Source organism: Chenopodium album, chromosome 7 (assembly GCF_948465745.1).
Source record: "Chenopodium album chromosome 7, dcCheAlbu1.1, whole genome shotgun sequence".
Taxonomy (NCBI): domain Eukaryota; kingdom Viridiplantae; phylum Streptophyta; class Magnoliopsida; order Caryophyllales; family Amaranthaceae; genus Chenopodium; species Chenopodium album.
In genome coordinates this window covers 20,307,216-20,331,028 of record NC_137840.1, presented here as the reverse complement: position 1 = coordinate 20,331,028, position 23,813 = coordinate 20,307,216, and the positions used below count along the sequence as shown (strand labels likewise).

Here is a 23,813-nt window from a genome sequence, read left to right as displayed (position 1 = left end):
AGTTTGGCCTAATTATGAGAATTAAGGGTCTGTTCTGATTTATTAAACTGAACTGAACAATTTATGAGAGAAGAAAATTAGGAATTGAACTGAATTTAGCTGAGCTTAGCTGAACTAAACTGAAATTAAGCTGAAAAGAACAGACCATAAGTGTTTTAAATCAAATCTTGGAGGTTCAATTCCTATTAGGGGACATTACCTTTTCGAATTTCCGGCTTACTTTCAAAATATTTACACCTATAGAGATTTTGGTTTGATAGAGTAGTTTATCTTACCTGTCTTTATAAAAATATATTAGTAAAAGTCGTAATTAAAAAATAATGGAAGCAAAAAGCATAGAATTTAAGTTGGAGTCCTTCATAATCTTTATGATTCTTCCTTGTATCGCAATTTTCATACTAATCTTGCTGGATTAGTGTACTTTTTTGCTTTCATAGAATCATATACATATGTTGTATTTTTTTCTACTGTATTTATTTTTTGGAAATAGAAGTGCATTAGCTAGGAGCTAATGGTTTCGAGTTTCAAAATATAAATTTCCCTCCACTCCGTAATAATTTTTCATTTACAATTTTAATAGTCTCCAATTCCCATCTTTAACCATAATGCAATAGTTCTGTTGGCATGAAGTGTTACGAATTTGAGTTAGGTATGTAAAAAAAAAAAGTGTAAGAGAAGATTAGTGAAATAAAAATCATAGAAGATTTTCCCGTCAAAAAGAAAAAAAAAATAATAAATAAGATTCTTTCAAAACAAAAGTTATAGAATATGGCGATTAACTTATTCAAATGTAAAAGTTGTGTATGTAAGAGAATTAAAGAAGGTAAAGGGATAGATACATTACAACTTGTGAATTACCGACCCTCAGATAATTTTGTATTCCAATATTTACCATTCTTAGATCAGTAATGTAACAAATACTCGTAATTACGAAGCATTACACTTGGCCTTTTACAAATGTGATACAGCATGTCCGTTTAACACACTTAAATGCCATATCATGCATAGACCTAAACAAATTATAGTAGATTATCTAAACAAATAATACAATCAAATGGCCTTCTCTAATCACTCCAATTATCCTCATCATCTTTTAAGAGACCTTTTCCGTTCTTGCTCCTGTTATCCTGCTCAATAACAATAAACAGTATTATTACTTCCCTAACATTTATGTCTGAATAGCAATCTAGAAGGGAAAGGGAGAGGAGGGAAGTATAAAAAAAAATTAAAAAATTAAAAAAAAAAAAAAAAAAAGGGAATGAAAAGACAGGGAGGGAGAGAGCGAGCTTCTATTTTCTTTCCAAATCTTTCCATTTGACAGGATATGGTTTATTAAAAAAAAATCCTTCCAGTTGCCTCCCCTTTGTCCTCCTTCCATGCACTATCTACATAGATAAATAGGGGTGAGCAAAAATTCAGGGTAACCGACCTAGAACTGGTACCTACTTGGAACCTGTTTACAGGTTCCGATTTTGAGTAATAAAAATGGAAAACTGTTGCAATAGGTTCCGGTTCCGGGTAATAAAATTTTAAACCCGAAACCTATAGGGTACCCTATTAGTATAGTTTCCTATAGGGTACATGAAGCCCCTATCATTTAAACCCAAATATAAAAGCCTTATATCAAAATTGTATAAACGCCGTCACCTACCTCTCTCTCCTCTTATTCATTTTTCATCTTGCTTTTAAAGGTTTAATTAATGGTATTAATATAAGAATTTGTAATTTTGTATTAAATATTCTAGACAATCAAGTAACTATTAAGCTTACTTTGAAAGACAGGGTACCCTATCCCGGAACCGGACCTATCGATTCTGGTTCCCAATTTTAAGAACCTGTTTTAAGATTCCCAATTTTTAGGAACCTATTGAACAGGTTCATGTTCAGGTTCAAATTCCGGTTTCTACTTTGATTCCCAATTTTTAGGAACCTATTGAACAGGTTCATGTTCATGTTCAAATTCCGGTTCCTACTTTAGTTACCTTTTGCAACAGGTTTCGGTTCCGGGTCCTGAGATTTTTAGAGGGTACCCTCCTACGCTCACCCCTAGATATATGGGATGACAATTTCATCCTTTTCTTTTCTCATCTTTTCCTTCCATTTCTCTCTATCCAAATACGGTGAATTTTTTAGCATTAGATTATGCTTCATGAACAAAGAATTCCTAAAAAAATGTTTCAAAATTCAAATATTATACCTTGTGCCCCTGAGGTTGGATTAGAATCTGCTTCAAATACAAAAAATTCCTAAAAATAGTTTTAAAATTCAGATAGTATAGAATATACCATATTACCATGTGCCCCCCAAAGTGAGGCCGCCCTAGTTTCCTAACATGAAAAATAAAATTTGTCTCTCAAGAGATTAAATGCTACTTCAAGTAGCGGTTTATGGAATACGAGAAGGGGAACAATGTTGCCCATCATCTTGCTAGAGTTTTACCATTTGGAGTTGAATGTGGGTTAACCATTGTCCTCCAGAAGTTTCTCCCTATATACTCTCAAACGAATAATTTGTTCAAGGCATTTCCTTTAAAAAAAGGGAAAAAAAAATAGCAGTTTAGGGTAAATCTGCTACTTCATTTTTTTATTTTTTTTAAGGGAGCCGCTACAATGAACAATAAAAAAATGCATTTTTTAATGACTACCATTTGAGAAACATATTTTGTTTTTCATGATAAGAAACTTGGAATTTCTCCCCTGAGGTTGGAACACATGTGAGGTCCCTTTTTTTTTTAATAAATGCACCTTGTAATCCGAGGGCTTTGGAATTTCCCCACATACACCCATATCTAACAGGCATTTGACTTCTCGTAACTAAGAGCACCAACTATTTTAACCACCACGACAACCCCCCTCCCTTCTCTCCTAGTTTTCCCATCCCACCTAGTCTCTCGTCACATACCCAACAATTTCTCTTGATTTTAGTTTTACCCTCTATCCTGTTAAATTTCTTCAATAATATTGGAAAATATATTCAAATCACGTCACAAAATTTCCAATCACACTACTGATTTTTTGCTTGAAAGCCTTTTCAATAATTACTCAAACGTCAAACCCTATTTTCATAACAAACTTTATTGCTAATTAACCTCATTTTCTCTCTTCAATTCTAGCCAACTCCAATCAAACAAGAAGTCAAAATCAGGGACCACCACTGAACGGGTGAACGACGAGATTGACAACCCCACCAACACCTCTGCCACAATCTTGCGAGAACCTTCAAATATGTACTCTTGTTCACCAGAAAAGCCCTCTTATGTCACTTAACACTTGCCACTAACGGCCACAAACAATTGCAGCACAGTCACAGAAATAATGATTACCCATCACCAGTATTGCTACTTGCTGGCATTGCCGCAAGGGGGGTTGGGTTGTGTAATTGTATTGAATGTGTTAAAAGTCTAAGAGGCCATTTAGTTGAGGGTAATTGAGAAAGGGAAATATAGTCATGGATCAAATTTTCACCTTAGGGGTTTTGGCATCTCAACCCCATCACAATCTTCATCAACACAATTGACAACCCTGACATTACCTAACCACCGGAGACACCACAACATCATTATTACTGCCAAGCATCATACCCAACAACACCAATTATGCAAACCACCGAAGCAGAGCATTTTCCACATACGAAATCTGAAAGTCGCATTTGGTACTTCAACTCTATCAGGCTTAAATTTGGTTGGTAAGGTTGCAGTTCTGAATCCCCTGACTGATTTCAGCCATTAAAGAGTTATAAGTCAATGTAAGGTGTCTCGACAGAAGAAAGACAGTGGTGATAATGTGTGGGTCATGAACAATAGAGTTTTTGATGGCTTGGTTTGGTGTCAGATTTGTGGCAGCGATTAGTTGTTGGTGGTGACGATTGTTGTTGGAAACAGAAGGTTAGGCTACGTTGAGTTTAATGGGTGATGGTTATGGCTTCTTTTTCTTTTAATTCTTTATTCTAACAAACATTTAATAATGAAACTACAGCTTTTTCCCTTCTTCAACTAAACAAGATGGGTCATTGGAGGTGTTGCCATTCAATTCCTTCCCAGTTTCTTTCTCATTACTTTCTTTTGCACACCTAACCAAACAGTACCTTAACATTTAATTTAAATTTGTGAATACCAAAAATGTGATTCTCTCAAATAATTATATTGTACAGACAACGAGAGAGAGATCCGAGCACTTTCCATCTTTATTTACTAGAATTACTACTTTACATCTTGGGAGAGGGGAGGGTAACAGGTGGGAACTGGGAAGAATAGATAAGGTGGTGGCAGTTGTTGTAGTGATGGCTGGAATTCAAAGAAAAGGAATATACTGGATGGGCAGTTATGGGATGAGGCATTACTAAAGAAAAAGATTTGGGTGTGAAAGGGAATCAAAGTGAGTTGGTGATTTAAAGTAACAGATTTAAATATCTGCTAGCTTTGGGAGTACGCAAGGTATTTTGTAAGTTCTTCATGATACATGGTGCGTTTTACGTAAGGGGTACCTTGTGTATATCTTAAAATCTTAGCCTCTTAGGGGTACATGGTAACTATCCTACCTTTATTATTCATTCATCTAAAAAAACAAAGGACACATATTCTATTCTGCATACTGTAGCTAAATTGTTCCAAACTGCTATAATGTAAAACAGCCAAATAATTACTAGAAATGAAAGAGATGATTTCATAAAATTACCAAATCATCGCAGCACAATTCAGATGAAGACCAGACGAGAATCTGCCTATCGTTTCCACCAGTGTACAGCTCCTGGAAACAAAGAGCCTATTTCCATTAGCCAAGCAACGGGAGCATGAATTAAAAAAAAAATTAAAAAAAAAATAAAAAAATAAAAAATAAAAACCCTCAATGTAATTAATCACCTAAAGAACACTGTTAAATTGTCACCTATATTAAAATGTTAAATGCACAAAAATTTGACTATTTAATTATTGTTTTGTATCATCAATTAGTTCCTATGAAATTGGTATGGTTCCTATTGCTATATATTTAAGGATTTCATAAGAACTAGTATTGGTGATACAAAACAATAATTTAATGTTGGATTATTACTTTTAAAGCAGCCAACAAGTAATGTTGCATTAGAATTTTGAAATGAGTGACTGAGTATCATGAAACCCAAATTAAATATTGCTAAACGGGAAAAGTCATCTGAAGCATAGTGGCCAGTTGCTAAATGTGTAAATTGATAATTAAAAAAAATTAATAAATAAATAAATAATAAATAAATTAAATTAAATTAAATAAAAAAAAAAACCATTAAAAACAAAAAAGAAAACCCAAGAATTAGACAAATTGGTAGGTGTCATGCTGAGACAACTAATAGAACCCAGAGGCCAGAGTTATAGATTTTACAAAGTACAATTTTGAACATATATTTTCTATCATACCAAAAACGTCTCAAGATTAAGTTTTAGATATTAAGACAGGCTGACAGCACAGAGGCCTCAGTTATATTTATTCTTATAATCTGATTGTATTATAAAGCAGAAGGGGTCATAATGGAGTCTTTCAGAAAATGACAATAAGAACAATAGCTAACCTGATCTTGTGCATTAAACCAGCAACTATTAACGTTATCATAGTGGGCACGGAAAGTAAGAGATGTTTTGCCAGACCAAAGATCAAATGCCTGAAGCATAAAAATGGAAATCAGAAGATTGCCAATTTCATCCCCAATGGGAAGGTATATCAGATGTGAGACATAAACTTTACTTTCACAGATGTCATGCATGGAACAAACACAAGAGAAGAATCCTGAGCCACGGTAAATTGTATCCCTTTGCTATTTTGCAAGCGAACAGTTTCAAAATTCACTAAAGTGTTGCATCCAGATTCAATATCCCACAATCTTAATCTTGAATCAGAACCTGAAATTTATAATGACATAAATATTTTCCCATTTGGAATAGAACATCAAAGAAATCACCAGCTAATTTTACTCGAATCTGCAAGACAGTATTTGCAGTGCAACAAAGTTTATTGAAACTACCTGCGCTGAGAAGGTACATGCCATCTTCAGTTGCCTTTAAGCCAGTGACAGCACCATAATGTGCAGTTGCATGATCTTGACTTGACATCATCCCAGGATGGCGTCTCTGCTTTGAGTTTCCAGAAGAGACTTTCTTCTGCTCCCCTCTATTCTTTGCAGAAAAATTCTGCCCCATTGGCTTAGATATTGCTGCCTAGATTAGACACAATAGCATTTAGAGTCCAAACAGTGGGTAAAACAATTATTATAACACATGACTTAGATTCTACCATTAACAAAGATATATTGGTTTTGAAAATTGGATCCCAGGTGCTTTTTCAGTAATATGTAAATTTAAGATTTACAAAAGCAGAACAAAATCCAGTTATTCCTACTTCAATACCGTAACAACAGTATTGACAGCCGTAATTAGCTAGCCTATGACACTTATCAATCAATCAATCAATCAAAGCCTTAATCTCATAAGTGGGGTCAGCTACATGAACCAAAAGTGATTATTTCGTATAGTCATCAACAAAAATCTTCCTCCTCCATCCCTTACGATTAAATACCGCATTCTCATGCAAATATATATGCTTCATATCCTTCTTAACTCCTTCCAAGCAAACTGATAACTATCAATTCTGATCATGATTAATGCCCTCTTTGGCACACTAATAAAAACATCAAACAATCATCACCCAACTGTCTTCTAAACAATATCAAGCTCCTTATATCTTGAGCAAAAGAAAAAAAATTAAAAAAAAAGAAAGATAATTATCTAAAAGGCCAGTCAATTTAAAACTACTCTAATCAACAAGCAAGAATGAGACCTTTTCAGCAACTGAACGTTCCAACAATGGTTGCCGCCTGCCAAGTTGAGACTTGGCCTGATCTAAAACAAGAAAACACCCAGCACGTCTGATATCCCAGTAACGTATGGCACCATCACAGCCACCTGTCATTAAAATCCACTCACTTGATGTAGACCATTCGACTGCCATTACACCATCTGTGATTGCATTATGAACATAACATATGAGATCTCTACATCTGATATAAATTAGTATAAATAGTCACGTGCTTTTATGATATTGTGATGAGCTGAATTGACAACAATAAACATTCAAATAAAGTGCAAAATATTGATGACTAGACAAAATTGGCTAGCATACTAGGTCATGTCGGCATGCATAGCAATTATAGCATAATATTTAGTAAGGAAATTATAAAATGAATGCATCCTTTCACATAATCATAAACTTAGAAGAAAAAAAAAAAAAAAAAAAAAAAAAAAAAAAAAAAAAAAAAAGAAGGGTACTATACATGGACTTTTTTTCTAATTAACGGTAAGAAAAAAGAGTTACAAGGTTAGGATGCCTTCCTCTTAATGGGTCAAACTAACACATCATCATACAATAATAGTAAATACAAAAGAATTTCAACAGTAGGCAGACGTACACAGACATAAGCATCACCAAGCAATAATTAAAACTTCCTCCGGCTCTTTTTAGTTGCTACATTTTCCTATTTTGGAAGATAGATCGTCATGAAAAAAACCCAACAACTTATCAATAACTCCCAAAAATGAGAATTATAAATATGCAATAGACTGGGCACACAGCATCTGTAAACATTGCTTCCAACACCCCCCCCCCCCCCCCAACACACACACACACACACAAAATTATATATTGCAATGCATGAAAGTGCTTTTTTCAATGAAATCCAAACCCTAGTCCATCAAAGTATCAAACTATATAAGCCAACATTACACTTGGGCCTGATTCCTCACAATCTACAAAAATAAATGGCCTTTGTCTATGTAGGATCAGAAACTGCCAACATTATCTTTTAAATAACAATAAGTACCCAGATAATCTCTTCTATATCTCAACCCTACCACAAATTATGGAATAAATTATGCACAATATTTGGCCTTTCTATTTATCAACAAATTATGCTCAATAATGTCAGACAAATACTTATAATCTTTTAATTAACAATATACCACGATGGCCAGACAATGTATGAGCAAATGCCCCTGAAGCAATATCACAAAGACGAACTTGAACATCTTCAGTTCCAGACGCTATTAGCATATGGGAGGTTGCAATAGGACTCATGGCAGTCTTGTAAACTTTTCCAGGCATCTTAAAATTCATAACTACCTATCAAACAGCAGTCTAAATTAGTAACATTGACTACTTCAGAGCACGTGAAAAGCAAGTATACACTGGAGTAGTACCTGTGTGGTGTTTGTATCCCAAACATTGATGTGATGATCATAGGAACCGGTGATGAAAAGCCCAGTATCAATTGGATACCATGTGGCTGAGGATACAGCGTACTTGTGTCCTTGATGGTGCTGTTTATCAATAACAAACAGGCACTTGTGCCTCGCAACGGAGCCTCCAACCTCAAATTCTGAAGCACGTTGAACATCAAAGACAGCAGCAGATGCATCTGAAGCAGCAGAAAGCAAATATCTCCCCTCTGTTAAATCAACCTGGTTTTCTATCAAAAAAAATGTGACAAGAAGATCTCTCAATAAGGGATATTCTATAAGTATCAAAACAATAAGTTTCCTTGTGTGAAAAAAGGAAATGTACACGTCCACATCATAATCATTGTTCAAGTTACCATTTTGTTTTGTTTTTTTTCACTTTGCTCTAACTAGACATTTTTCATTATGTGCTCTTTTTAGTGTCTGAGGAGGTTAGGACTTTAAAAGTGAGTTAAGCAAATGCATACAAAACCACAGACCGTGCTTCCTTGATATAAATTAGATTCTATTTGTCTTCTTTTTTCTTAAGAAAGCTGCCCACCCTTTCCCTTGGCTCTTATTATAATACCTCTGTTTCAATTTATTTACGACAAAGGTTTTCTTTCCTTTTTTACTTGTCATTTCTTTCTATTTCTCTCATCATCACATGCAACTTTATTTCTCTCCCTATTTACCACTCACAAACAAATTTTACCTAAATGATGGTGAATGTCATATCGCTGTAAATAAATTGAAATGGTGGTAGTATAAAAAATAAAAAAATAAAATGATTGATATATCAAAAGTAGAGAGGTTAAAAAAAAAAAGGCGAATCCATTTGGGAGAAGCAAATATCAACTAAATGAAAATAAAAATACTTTAAAGCATCCTCATTTGACATTAAAGACTGATTATGGAAGCCTCTAGCTGTTAGATAAGTTTTATTTACTTCATCAAAATTAAATAGTGGTAGGTAATTTTATTAAGTATAAATGTATAATCCACAACAAAAGGATAAGACTTTTGTGTAAGACCCCACTTGTGGAAATGCAAGATTCCATCGCGATAGATTCAACCATGGCAATGACAACTGTCTCTATTAATTAAAACGATGCTCTTCTAAACTATAAAATCAATTTATTAGAGTTGAAAACTTGAAAAGTCAACTAGAACAAACACTGCATAAAAAGGTAGAACGCAATTACATAATTTTAGACGTATAAGCCATAACTTTTTTTGTCTATTTTTTACCTTCCATTTTCTGGAATATCCGCTAAGTGTAGTAACTATAACACTACAGCAGCTACACCAGTCTAACTCCAAGTCATCAAGAAAACGGAATGCAATAAAAGACTAATATGAACTGCGACCAGTAAAGGTCACGAAAGATGCTAAGGTAATGGCTAAATAAAACACAGCAAATAAGATATGGAGTATTCCTCCAAAAATTCAGATTAGTGACATAACATGTAAAGGTTGAATAAACTAACGAGAGGCACTCGAAATTTTAGCACAGAAAATATCCCTTTCTTATTGCAACAGCTTAAACGGTAACACATGACATTCATCTTGCCTAAACACTTCATCTTCCCCATTCATCTCCAATATTTAAATCCCTTCAGCATTCTTCATCAATGGTATTCATTTACCCATTCAATTCACTTACGAGTAATTCTTTTCTTTCCCCAACTCCCTAACTTTCATTAAATTTGTCATATACTGTCCTCATAAAATTGTTTTACAACATGGCATAATTCAGTTTTAATAATTAACATCCTTAAAATTTAAAAAGAAAAAATAAAGGATCACCTTTAATAAAGAAATACTCAAATTGAATACCATAAATTACATTAGCAAAACCCTAAAACCTAAGTACTAATCACCCAAATAATTCGACAAGCAAAATTAAACAAAATTACTTCTAATGGTAAGCAATAAAGAAGGTTTAGTACAGCAATTTACAATCAAAATTAAGCAACAAAAATGTGGAAAAAGATTGAGGAAGAAAGAGAGGGACCTGGAGAGAATTAACGGCGCCACGATGAGGAGAAACGAATTCTTTGAAGTTAGAAAGATGGAGAGAAAAAATGCGACGAGATCGAAGGCGACGGGAGAAAGAATTTGGGCGTAATTTACCATCTTCTCTACTCGTAATATCTTTCCACAACATTTTCGGCGCATCTTCCACCTTTATTTTGCGCCTGAGTTCTTACCAACCAATCTCTTTCTTTATTTTTTTTTTATTCAATTGCTTTTTCTGGATTTCAGTTCGTTTTGGTACTAAAATATAGTATGAGTAGTGAGTGGATTAGAGAATAGAAATGTTGTTTCAAAAGTTTGAGATGGATTGAGAAATTTTGTTTTTCCTTTTTTTTAAAGTTAGATAAGAGCAACTCCAATGGTAAACTAATTGTGAAATTAGCTTGCTATGTCACATAGGATTGCAAAGTTAATCTACCTTGTAGCTAATTAATCCCACAATGGTTAAGCTAATTTTCAATAAATTTTTTTATTTATTTAATTTTTTTTAATTCCCACAATTTGCTAAGCTAATTAGCTTAGCTAAGCAAATAGCTTTGCCCAGCTAATTTGGTAATGCAATTCCAATAGTTAAGTTAATTATTTATTAGTTTCATAAATTGCAAGCTAGTCCTAATTTTACACTATTGGAGTTGCTATAAGGACTCTATTTAATCAGCACCTCTCGCATATTTATTGAGCTGCTTTACAAGTCAACGCTTAAAGTAGAAGAATGTCAATCCTCTATTTGAAGGGGTAATGCTACTAATGAATGATGATGATGATGATTTGGTGTCTGATAATGACGTGCTGATAAGAGGTTTATTTGCACACTTATTGTGTTTATTTTAACTCGATTTTGTAATTATTTCTCCTACTTTTTCCCTCTTCCTAACCCCTTTTGTGTTTATATGTTGTATTTTGGCAATGCGCCTTTTTGTGTGTGTACATGTTCGTTCTTGTAGGTTAAGGTGAAGATTAGACGAGAGCAAAGAGCACCATGAAAGACTTTAGAGGAAGCATACCAAAGGGAGAGCCCGCTCCTGACCAAGTTCCTACCTTGTTTCACATTACCAAGAGCAGGCATGCATCCTAGAAGGAGTGGGTGCTCCTGCTGATGGTATCACAATCTGCCTTTGTTGAATTTACTAAGAGCGACCGTGCACTCAACAAGGAGCGGGCGCTCTTTCCTCCACTTCTACAATCTGTCTCTTATCTAAAATAGGAGCTGAGGAGCTAGCGCGCACTTTCCTAGGAGCGGGCGCTCCTCCCCTGTTATGCTAATTCTACCTTACCTAAAGACAGGAGGAACGGGCGCTCCTAACTGGGAAATTAACTTTCTTTTGACGGAGTAACCTATGTAATTCGAGAAGTATAAGTACTACCCCTTTTATTCATTTAGAGGACATTAGCCTTAATGTTTTGGGTATTTTTACCCTACCATATGGACCTCTTATAGCGTGACACGTGTCACCTTAGGAAGGTCTCCAAATGGACCAACCAGGGCACAACACGTGGTAGGCAGATACCCCTTCGGGAATTGGCGGACTTCAAGGCCCAATTCCCGAGGTTGTTGTAAAACGGCGCAACCCATGATCCTAGGTCATCAAACCCTAGGACAAGGGCACAAACTTCTAGGACCCTATAAATTGGGAGATTGTCCCCATAATTGGGGGACCTTACTATCATTACACTATTTATTATTCTCGAAAACAGAGAAAATAGCTAATCTCGGAATCCGAGAAGATACTTACTTTTCACACCTTTTCACTTCGAACGTATACTAACTTAACCGTCGGAGGCGGAATTCCGACCAATCGGAGCTTCTGCGATTTTGCAGGTACAGGCGGCCCAGACCAGTCTTGGTGTTGTAACTCTCCCGTTGGACACAAAAAAACCCCAAAACATTTGGCGTCGTTTGTGGGTAGAGGGGCAAGCGGGTCCAAGTAAATCCTCTGGACAGCCGACTGGGGAAACCCAAGCAGCAAGAGGGGCAGCTCCCGTCACTAGAGACAAACTCATAAAATTCAAAACTAGTTTCAAGGGGGAGATCAAAGACCTCATCAACAAATTAAAAGGACAGCTGGTTGTAGAAAGGGTCATTCGGGCAAGAAGTCTCCTCATGTTGAGCAAAGAAAGCCAGTCAAGGACAGGCAGCCTACTCCACGTGTAACACCCCCAAATTCCCCTCTACGGAAATACCAATATAATACGTATAATTATACCGTAGAGATAGACTTAGGTGTATTGCCGCCGCGTGATTACGGAAGGCTACTCAAACTTACCAAATAAACCAATACTTTGCATCGGAAACTTCAAAACTCTTCTTTATTTATTAATAGACTGAAAATAGTAACCATTATCATGAGTACTCAAAAATAAATACAAGAACCAATATCCTAATCTAGGTGAACCATTACCGGGACTACAAATTAAATGCTCATTTTATGACTTCACCTGAAATTAGTCAACATTGCTTACCATTAAGGTAAATAGGGCGAACCAAAACAAAATAAGAAATATGGATTAGCAAAATATGCTAAGTACGATAAGTGCGAGATAATTAAACTCAATTTATTCATAAACATGCTTTTGAAATCAATTCCATCCATTCCAATAATTAAATCAATATTTCCAACTCAAGATTCCAAAACCAATTTCAATAACCAATATTAATATACAATAAATCCAATTCCACTTATTTTAATACCAATTCTAATTACTCAAAACCAATTCCAATTACTCAAAAACCAATTCCAATTCCTCTCCCAAGTGTGCACACTCCCCAAGCTAGTCTCCTTATATTACAAGGATATTCTTAAGGAAAGACTTGGTCATACAAAGTCCAAAATCTCTACAAAAAAAAACCAAATCTGCATAGTGGGATTACTAACATGCTTATAAAGCTTTAATAATAATAATTCAATAAATCCTCTTTAAATCCAATACTTCCAACTTTTAATGATAATTCCAAAACTCCTCTTTATTAAATTCAACATGCTTTCAAAATAAAATCCCTTTTTTTTTTTTTGAAGTCAAAATAAAACCCTTTTAAACATGAATATTAATTAATACATTTAAAACATGATATAAAATCAATAATCCAATTTATTTATTAAAATTAATTTATTTAAACATACTTTTATTTCATAAATCATAATTCAATTCAATTTAATTCAATCATCACAAGAAATCATTCAAACATGCTCATTCAAACATATCACTTTCAAGATATTTAATCACCTAACGTACCTTGATCCTCGCTTATCAAGACACACAAACGGAACCTCAAGATTCTTGTTCGGACAAACCCTTCAAATAAATATAACCTTAATTAATATAAGGTTAACAAATAATCACAATAATTAAACTAAAAATCTCCCAACTATATGTACATGATCCTCTTAAATTAATTTATCATAAACACTATTAAAAATTTGATTTTATATAATTAAAACATGTCATAATAATTTTTTTTTATAAATTTCCCATAATAATTATAGTTAATTGAATAAGAGAAAAGAAGAAGAAAAGATAAGAAACCAAGGAGAAGAGAAGGGAGGAGGTGGCGGCAAGGGTTGCCGGCGGCAGCAGATGGTGCCGGAGGGTGGAGGGCGGCGACAGTGGGCGGCCAGAGAGGTGGTGGTTCACAGTGGAGGTGGTGGTGCGCAAGGAGGAGTAAAGAAAAATAAAAAGAATTTGAGATAGAATTAAGAGAGAATTATGAGAATTTGTTTGAAGGTTTGATCATGAATTGAAGGGGTATTTATAGGCTAGTGTAAGCATGATTTATGGTAGGAAAATGTAGGAAGAATTATGGTAAGTAGGGTTTAAGGGATTACTTGGAGAAGTGAGTAAAAGAATTAAGGAAAGTTTTGATATTAAGGTGATTGTGTATAATTGAATATGGAATGTATGTATGTCATGAAAAATAATAAGGTGATTGGAATTACTTGGGGAAAAATAATTAAGAAGAATAAAAGGCAAGACAATTTGATGATCAAATATTAAAAAGATGGAGAAATAGAATTAAGGAAATTAAGAGATTTTGGGAGATAATTTAAAATACAATTTTACCAAAATATATTCCCCTAAAATAATTAGAGAGGGCCGAAAATCATGAGCTTCCCATAGCTTAGATTTTCAGATTTCCCTAGGTTTATTTAGGAAGTTTTTGCTCAGTTTTAAGGAATAAAATAATTGTATAAATAATATAGAATAAATAATTAAATAATTAATTAATTAAAATACCAATTATTCACCAATAAATAACCAAGAAAAATCAGATTTTCCATATATGGAAAATCCAAAATCCCTAGCTAATTATTGGGAATTTTCAGCCATAATAAATAATTAATAAAATATTAATTTGCTTTAATTAAAATATCTGAAATATGTAAATAATCTGGTTTTTAAAATAAGATAAATGGATAATAAATCTTATCCAAAATAATGATTAGTTTCCAAAATACTTTTGGCGCCAAAATTCAAATATTATTTTGGCTCCAAATAATAAATTTACCAAAATATTTTTTTTATAAAATAATTCCTAATTAAATAATTAGAAAATACGTATGAAAATAAGGGGTATTACACCACGCCTAAAGGAGAAGGCCGCGACTGCGATTGACTGGTCCAAAGTCCTTCTGCCTCAGACGGGCACAAGGAAGGTCATCCGGCATGTCCAGACCAATGGCAACAAAAATCGTTCTCTAATGCCCGACACATCATCGAGTAGAAGAAGAGCCAACAACTGTCGGAATCGGCCTTCACGTCAAGCTACCCAGACAGCTTCAAAAACACCTCGGCAAGGTATTCCCAATCTTTACATGAGAGCCATACAAGCGACAAGACCGTCCACACATGCCTTTAGATGATTGGATCAACCCTGTAAGTGCCTTAGATGCCATAAGGGCAATATGCCCCACCTTACATGTAGTCGTCCCTCTTCGGAGGTCAGGAGGCATACAATGTCCAACCTCTGGACTAGCAACTTCGTTTGCTCAAGCTTGGTGAACACTCCAGTGTTCACCAGGGAGATAACTAAAGTAGCGCCGCTTGCCAAGGTTAAGAACATTCTGGTGGGTACTTATGACAGTACCACCAATCTTGAGGACCACCTTATGGCTTACACCAACCTCATGCATCTGCAGGGGTTGGATGATGCCTGCTGGTGCAGGTGCTTCCCGGCTACATTGAAGGGCATCACCCACCAATGGTTTGGCAACTTGCCAGCCGGATGCATCGATAGTTTCAAGAAGATTACCTTTCTGTTTGCTTCAAACTTCTCGATGAACATCCCTGCAAAAAAAAAAAAAAAAAAAAAAAAAAAAGTCTCGACTTGAGCACCATCCGACATGGAGAGAGAAAAGAACTTCGCTCCTACGTTAGGCGGTTCAATCAAGTGAGAATCCAGATTCAAAGACTTTCTGACGAGGTTGCCTATACAGACTTCTTCAAGGGTTTATAGGACGGGTCAACTTTGAAGTTTGACCTCGCTAGAAAGAGAGTCTTCACTCTACAAGAGGCACTGATGGAGGTGGAATCCTATATACAAGGACCGACCTCTGCTCGCCTAAAAATCAGTTAGACTCCAAGAAGTCTGACAAACCAAATGAGGGTCGCCCTGCTCAGCCTGCTCCCAAAGTCGAAGGGATCGGAGCAAGAAAAGAAAAGAAGTCAGGGTAGTTGATGACTTTGATCTGTCGTTGTAGGGAATATTTCAAGTAAGCTAACTTTCAGCCCCACTGTGATCATGCACTTAAGCATGGTGGCGTCCAAAGAGAAGAAAGCTAGAGCAAAAGAGTCGCCAACAAGTTTTAGGAACTTGTAAACCATTCACGAGGTGAAGGTCACACCCCTTCACGATCACAAAGATTGCTAATAGTGGTCATGAACCGTGGATTGGATATTTGGGGATGAGGGTACAAATCCAACCTAAAAGAGATTGAACTCGCCCTAAATAGACCTTTACTTTGTTCTTCTCATATTCATGTGCACTTTCCAATCAACATATAACCAATATATTAATCCTAAACATGTTTAATTTATGTTGGTTGATTATTAATGCACAAAAAAATCTATTATTAGTGATCACTTGAATTAAAATCATATTAACCTAATTCAAATTATTAATTATCTTATTAAGTGGGATTTCAAGTACAAATTGCCTTTAAACCTGCAAGATAGGGCGTGATCAAGCAATAACAATGATATATCAAGCAACATAATAATATGACAATCATCATCATCATCATAACGATCTCATCAAAGCATAATAATATTAGCAAGATCCTAGGCATGATAGTAACAAGATTAATAACAAATCGTAACATGACACTAAACATTAAAAATCAAAGCTTTATCCCTAACATGATAGTAGAAAGCAATAAAGACATCTTAACATGATACTAGGAATTAATAAAACAATCTAAACATGATTTCTACATCAAAAGAATAATTAAGTAATCAAATTACTTACTTTGATGTCTCGTACCTGTAGACACCTATTTGTGTCTCCCCAAAACCAAAACCAGTGATAAATACCTTTCATGTCATTTGATTATCGAACGAGGTGAAAGTGTGAAAAGTCTAGTGATGAGAATGTTTTTTTATTAAAATATCTCTTCTTTTTGTTTTTGAAAATATTTCTTTTCTTACCTTATTTATGATTAGTCCATGATAAATGTCCAATAATAGTGTAGTTGGATAGGGCTTGAAAAGACCTTTCCAACGATATATTATAAGCCCAATTCTGATGAGTAATAAGGAAGTTATGGCCAAAATACTAAACTAGGCCCGGTTTGGTTTTTATATGCGGCCCAATGATCTAGAGGAGGGCCTATTATTAATTATCATTCCTAAAGCTATTAGGATTGATTATAGTCTTCTAGAATATTTTAGAAGGTTATCTTAAATCCTAATGGAGTTAGGATTGATAATTATGTTTCAAAGAGTTTGAAATTGAATAAAACTACTCCTTTTTAGAATCCTTGTTTTGTACGAAGTGGAATATATTCATATTTTATTTTCGTAATCTTTATCCAAATTTTATGTGATTGGATAAATCTTGAAATTATCTTTCCAATGATATATTATAATATTAAATCCGAGCTATAACTTATATATAATTTTAATATCATGTTGCTTGATTATATTTATTTTTTATTGTTTGATCACACCTTGTATGCATGTCTAAAGGAAATTGGTACTTGTAGACACCTAAAAATGTCTCCCCAAAACCAAACCTGATGATGAACAACCTTTCACCGCCATTATTGGTCGGGTTGAGTATTTAATCTTGGAGTGCTTAAATCCATATTTCCATTTCATAAACCAACCCAAATCCTAGCCCATTTCCCCAAACCATAACTTGTTTTCCTCTTTTCGTGCCTTTAAACCCAAAATAATTCATTTCGTGTCCTTTAAAATCATTCATTTCAAAAAATCTTTTATCTCAGTTTATTTTGGTCCATAATCTGGGTCCAAGGATTGAATAGTTGGATGGGGCTTGAAAAGAGCTTTCCAACGATATATTATAAGCCCAAATTCGAGTTATAACGAATAAGTTATGGCCAAAATATTAAACTGAGCCCAAACCGAACCTAAGCCCACCTTACCTACGACCCAATGATCATGTGGAGGGTCCAAATGATTTAATCCTATTTCTAAAACAATTAGGATTAATTATAAACTTCTATAAGTTTCTAGAAGATCCTAATTATCCTTTTTGAAAAGATAAGATTAAGGGGGCGTTTGGTTCACAGAGTGGTATAGGGTTGGAATTAGGAATGGGGTTAAGGTGGTATGGGGTTGGAACTTGATACTTAATACCATGTGTTTGGTTTAATTCTGGAATGGAATATCTCACTTTTTTCTCCTTTTATTTGATACCTAAGGGAATGGAATGAGCCAAACCCACCTCCCCCCCAAGGTTTCTAAACCCCATACCTCATGGGTTTGAGATATGGGTTTGAAATTCATATTTTTGACAACCAAACATATGGTATGGGTTTTAGTAATTCAAAACCCATACCTCATACCTATATTTCGTGAACCAAACGCCCCCTAAAGAGTTTAAAGTTAAATAAAACTTTTCTTTTTGAAAATCCTATTTCTATCTAAATTGAAAGACGTTCAAAGATAGAAAGATATTATTTTTGCGCCACATATTTTTTATCCAAATTTTATATGGTTGGATAGCCCTTGAAATTATCTTTCCAATGATATATTTTAATATCAGTTCTGAGCTATGACGGAAAAGATATGAAAAAAATGTCAAACTATATCCAAAATTGACACCGTCTCACTATTTCGGCTATATAATTTGTTATATAAAATATTTTAATCTGATTCTAATTGGATTAGAAAGTAGACTTCAAAATATTTCCAACGATATCTTATTCATCTTATTCCAATTTCTGGATCAAAAGATATGATAAAAACAAAAACCGCAAAAACTGTTGTCTATCGCAAGAGTTTTATCCGATAAGAATTCTTTATCTTTTCTTGATTCTTTGACCCTCTTTTTTCTCTATAAATAGAGGTCATAGCTCCAATTTTTTCCAATCATCAACAAGCTTGATCATCATATCATTCTCTTCTCCCTCTTTAGCCTAAACACTAGCCTCCTTATTCTTCCAAAATACTTCCCTTAAGCACTCTAAGGAGTTCATACTTAACCCAAAGTTCTATACTTAAACCAAAGGCGTGAAAGGTATAAATAACTGAGGGCTTGGACCAAATCAAATCTACATTTATTTAATTTAATTTCCATTTGATTTATATTTTAATTGAAGTTACTAACAGTTTATTCATGATGTTGCAATTCAAGGAAACGCGAAAAGTGAGTAATTAATCACTTAATTACTCTTATTTGTATTCTTGTTGCTAGTATCATGATTAGGTTTATTATTTGATTTGACTAACAATTTATTGTTGAATTGCTTCCAATATTAATGTTTATTCTATTATATTTTTTATGATCACCATATTGCATGTTTAAAGTAATTTTGACGACCGGTTTAGGTTCCTTTTTAAGCTTGTTATTAAATCAAGTGATCACGATATTTTAGAATTATATGTTGCATTAATATTAAACCAATTTAGCATACTAATAGTTTGGAGCGAATTGAATATTTTGTTTGTATGCCTTTGAGATCGTAGGAATCACTTTTCACTATAAGAATCGAGTAGAGGCCAATACGGGCGAATGTGACTCCATGACTCACTTCGTACCATCATCCCCGATCCTCCTTTCGTAGTTCCGAATCATATGGAGTTAGTAATCTCATGGATTATGAATGGGGTGTAACCTTCACGGGTCAATCGTTGTTGCCTATCGTTGTCCCTTTATCGTGGTTGCCTTTTATGATCCGTGAACGGTTTACAAGTTCCTTAAAAACTTGTTGGCGGCTCCCTACTTTCCTTGTCCCTAATCGTTGTCCCTAATCGTATATGTCAATTTTCACTTCCTATGAGTGCCAAGAATATTCACAACATGCTTAAACGTAGGCGTACTTCGAGCGACGCCTACAATTTAGCGACTCCACTGGGGAGGATTCTTGGTTATTTATCGATTTGAGTGATCGGTATTTAATTGAGATGAGTGGATGACACTTGAAAGATTCTTGAATCGTATTCCTGCGATTTAATTGACATTGTTACATATGCATATACTTTTTAGGTTACCTATTTTGCCACAATAGTACGTGTTCTACGTATGTGGCTAGCCCAGGGGATTTATGCTCTATCAACCCAAAAACGTTCATGACAATAATGGTTCATCCAAGTTTTTTAAATCCACCCAAACCATGGAGTCGAGTTCGATTTCATCACGAACTCGCGGAGCCGCCCGTTGGCATACACTCTCAAGGGAGGATGCCTTCCTAATGCGTCCAAACTCTTAACCATGGTACCCTTTGACACCCAAAAGCTTGAACATAGAACTTGACTTGAGGTTGCGAACTTCATTGCATCATGCGTGACTATATGCTTATGTGTGCATTTTTTTTATTGACCTTTTTTTAATTATTTTTTTTCTTATCAAACCCCTTTTTTTAATTATTAGAGTCGAGCCATAGATTTTATTTTTTATTTTTGAGTCACCCGGATTTTAATTCCCGTATACTGCACAAGAGTCAACCTGTTTTGGTCATATCCGGAGTTCTAAAAAGAGTTACGTGTCGTGCCACCTATGGATCTGTAGCCCCGGGTTTTATCTTTCATTTGGCGTTGGTTTCGTCTCAATCAGAGTCACAGATAAAAATTTATAACCGATATACTACAGCCTATCCAGTTTAGGTGTCTTTTTAGCGTCAATTGTCTTTTGTTTTATTTTGAATTTTTTTTTATTTATTTTTTTTATATCTTTTCGTGTCAAGTTAGTATTAGCCTAATCCTTTAATCCATGTCAACTCGTATAACATAGGATTATAGATTTTTTTATACCTATGAGTCCTAACTCTTCTAGAATTTTTAGTCCTCTTCCTAGTTTCTTGTGATTTTTTGTGCCAACCTTAACATGTGTTCTTTGTCTTTGATTGTGGTTGATATTATTTATGACTAATGATTGCCAATGGACCGTATTCACCTAGTAAATAGCATAAACATTAAAATTGGACAAAATTAATCAAGTTAGTTTGTCTTTTAGTCTTCCGTGCTATTTGGTCATTGGGTCCTTCGTTTTTCACAACGTCCTCATGTCTAGTCATGCGATCATACCACGAGTGTTAATAAAATCACCTAATCACACATGTTGAGTGATTTCACACACTTTGTCTCCGAGTCATGCACTATATTATTTATGATCGTATACTAGGACCATGCATGCATCGTTTTCTGTCGTAGTAAAAATGAGTGGAAATTTTTCTCACTTGTTTTCAAATGTCTATTTTTTCCCTTCCTTTCCTATCTTGAGCAATGAGTCGAACACTTAAGTGAATTATTTTATTTCACAGTACTTGGTCAAGGAGCAGGGATAGATTAATACGGTTCGAGTCATTACCGCAACAATCTCTCAGATCTAATAGGCGTTCAAAGATAACTTTGCCATCTCCACATTACTTATCACCTTTCAATGGCCACTAAAGAAGATATTGAGAACATTAACAAATCCATCAAGGCACTGTCTGCCATGATGCAAACCCTTACCACTAGGGTCACTACCATGGAACAAAACAAGGACACTGTTTCCACCCTTGACAAATTGAAAGAGCAAATGAGCAAGATTTCTGAGGATTTCACCTATGTGGGACATCCTCCTACTCCTTTGGATCTGAAAGACAGGCTCCCTAAAAAGTTCTCCACTGCTTATATTCCAAAGTTCAAGCCTACTGACAATCCAATATTCCATTTGAAGGCGTTCTCTGCAACCATGGTTCTTAAGGGATTGGACGTAACACTCTTCCCTACGGTGTTCCCTCTCTCCTTAGAACATGCTTGTTTTATTCCCTAGATGCCAAGCATACTGCGACTTGGAAAGATGTCACCGACAGTTTCATGAATCATTATAAGTGTAACATTCAAACTAAAACTTTTGAACGTGAACTCTCCATTCTCAAACAGAAAGAGAATGAAGGCTTCACCGCTTACCTGAACAGGTGGAGGGAAACAACTTCACTCTTGGTAGATCCTCCCAAAGAAAGAGAGATGGTTCGCCTCTTTATTCAAAATCTGACTCATAAATATAAGGAACATCTCCAATTTCTTCCACTGAACACTTTCGAAGCTGTATACGACATCGACATCAATATCGAGGATGAGCTAATAAAGACTGCTGGTAGTAACAATAATAACACTTGGAAAAATAAGAAGAACGACCATCCTTCTTCTTCGTCTTCTAAGCACGAAAATACTACCAACAATATAAGCCAAGTTGATCTCAATGAAGTGTTAGCTCTTGATAGTCCATTGCCCAAGAAGAAAAAAACTTACACTCCTTTAGGAATGACTTATGATGCGGCCTTTGGTCGCCTTTACAGTCAAGGCTTGATCACACCTATTGGGCCATTTCCAGAGCCAAAACCTGAAGAAAGGAGCGCCAAATGGAATCCCAATGCCCATTGTAAGTACCATCAAGGAAGGGGCCACGCTACGGAGCAATGTTGGAATTTGAAGGACGTCATTCAAGACTTGGTGGATGCAAACAAACTTCATGTCCCTCCAGGCGGCAAGAAGTAACGAACACAAGGAGCGCAACAGATCCTTCGTGCAAGATTTCATGATTTCTTTCTTTATCATTCATCCCCATTCCCCCATTCATGTCTAGCATAGGTTTTCCATTTTGAATTTTCATACGTTTCATGTGTTTCATTCACCTTTTCCATTAATAAAATGAGCAAATTTCCTTTACATCTCGATCATAGAATTTTTCATTCATTCATTCATTCTCAAAAAAAAAAAAAAGTCAATTACCAACTAAACCCAAGGTACACCAATGACTTGAGACACCTTTGCAACCCTGTCATTCCCCATTAACCTTTCAGTCACAGATCCATTTCTTCGTCAACCACTTTGAGCCTCGTCTAATGATTGACCTTTTTTATTCAACCCACATTCACTTAACCCTAGGATGGGAAGGTGTGTAATTGTTTAACATTCAAAAAGCAAGTAAAAAAAAAAAGCAGCAAAGCAACAATAAAAACAATGTCTAAGGGCAAGTGTTCCAATGTCTTTGATTGAACACGTCTCAAATTGCGTCTCTCATCAAGTGCTTGGTACCGTGCCAGAGAAACATGAATGCTAAGTGAGTGATGGACCGCATGATCTGAGATTGCCCACATTGATTCAAAAGAATGAAAAAAAAAACGAAAAGCCAAAAAATAAGAAAAAAAGAAGAAAAAATGAAAATAAACTTACAAAATTCAAAACAAAAAAATATATGAAAAATAAAACTTGCAAAGTCTAATACACAATTGCATATCTTAGGGGCTTCTCTCGGGTCTTGAGCCTTTTACCCCTTTCTTCCTTAAACCTTCAGCTTAACCACCTTACAACCCTTGAAAGACCTCTTTGAGGTGTACACACACTTGTGCAAAGTTCGGTTAGAGCTACGTTCGGCCTGATTCCTAACGGATACATAGGCAACCTCACATCGAGGTGCGGCCACATTCATATTCATATCCATGTATGATCGAGTCAAAGAATATCCAATGCTTACCCCTACCCATCTAGAGCTAGACTTGGGGGCTTGGACCCACATCATTTAGCCTACCTAGCCTAAAGAGTCATCATCTTTGACTCTTCTCACATCTTTTTCCATCACCATAACCCTTGCAGCCAGCCTTAGTATCACATTCACACACTTCACTCACACATCCATATCCATATCAATCATCCTTCCCTTTAAGAGCCCTTTATCATGAAATCTTGTTTCAACACTATGCATGTTTCATCATATTTATAGACAATATTCATTAGAAGAAATATTGTATACTTGCTTAGCTTCCTGACCTGAGCAATATTCATTGTTTCATGCATCGCATAATAAGCTGAGAAACATTTATATATCAATGATTTTTAATCATACAAAGCATGTTGTGCTTAGCTACTTGACCTAAGC

At 35.1% G+C, this 23,813-nt stretch overlaps 1 protein-coding gene across 1 annotated transcript; it reads right to left on the bottom strand.

Moving 5' to 3' along the window:
• Positions 1-742: 742 nt before the first annotated feature.
• On the bottom strand, positions 743-10,585 carry LOC145638951 (WD repeat-containing protein ATCSA-1-like). The gene is made up of 9 exons (XM_081690032.1): positions 10,251-10,585; positions 8,216-8,476; positions 7,979-8,138; positions 6,801-6,979; positions 5,989-6,181; positions 5,712-5,866; positions 5,539-5,628; positions 4,674-4,745; positions 743-1,127 (listed from the first exon to the last, which is right to left on the bottom strand). The coding sequence occupies exons 1-9, from the start codon at positions 10,401-10,403 to the stop codon at positions 1,065-1,067; spliced, it is 1,326 nt and encodes a 441-aa protein (XP_081546158.1). The 5' UTR covers positions 10,404-10,585; the 3' UTR covers positions 743-1,064.
• Positions 10,586-23,813: the final 13,228 nt, after the last annotated feature.

What these genes read in the sequence shown, in the direction of transcription:
- LOC145638951 (XM_081690032.1), bottom strand. Translation starts at nt 10,403, where the DNA reads ATGTTGTGGAAAGATATTACGAGTAGAGAAGATGGTAAATTACGCCCA. An exon ending in TACATTGTCTGGCCATCGTG is followed by an intron (nt 6,980 to 7,978) that starts GTATATTGTTAA and finishes ATGCAATCACAG; the next exon opens with ATGGTGTAATGGCAGTCGAA. An exon ending in AATTGTGCTGCGATGATTTG is followed by an intron (nt 1,128 to 4,673) that starts GTAATTTTATGA and finishes GTTATTGAGCAG; the next exon opens with GATAACAGGAGCAAGAACGG.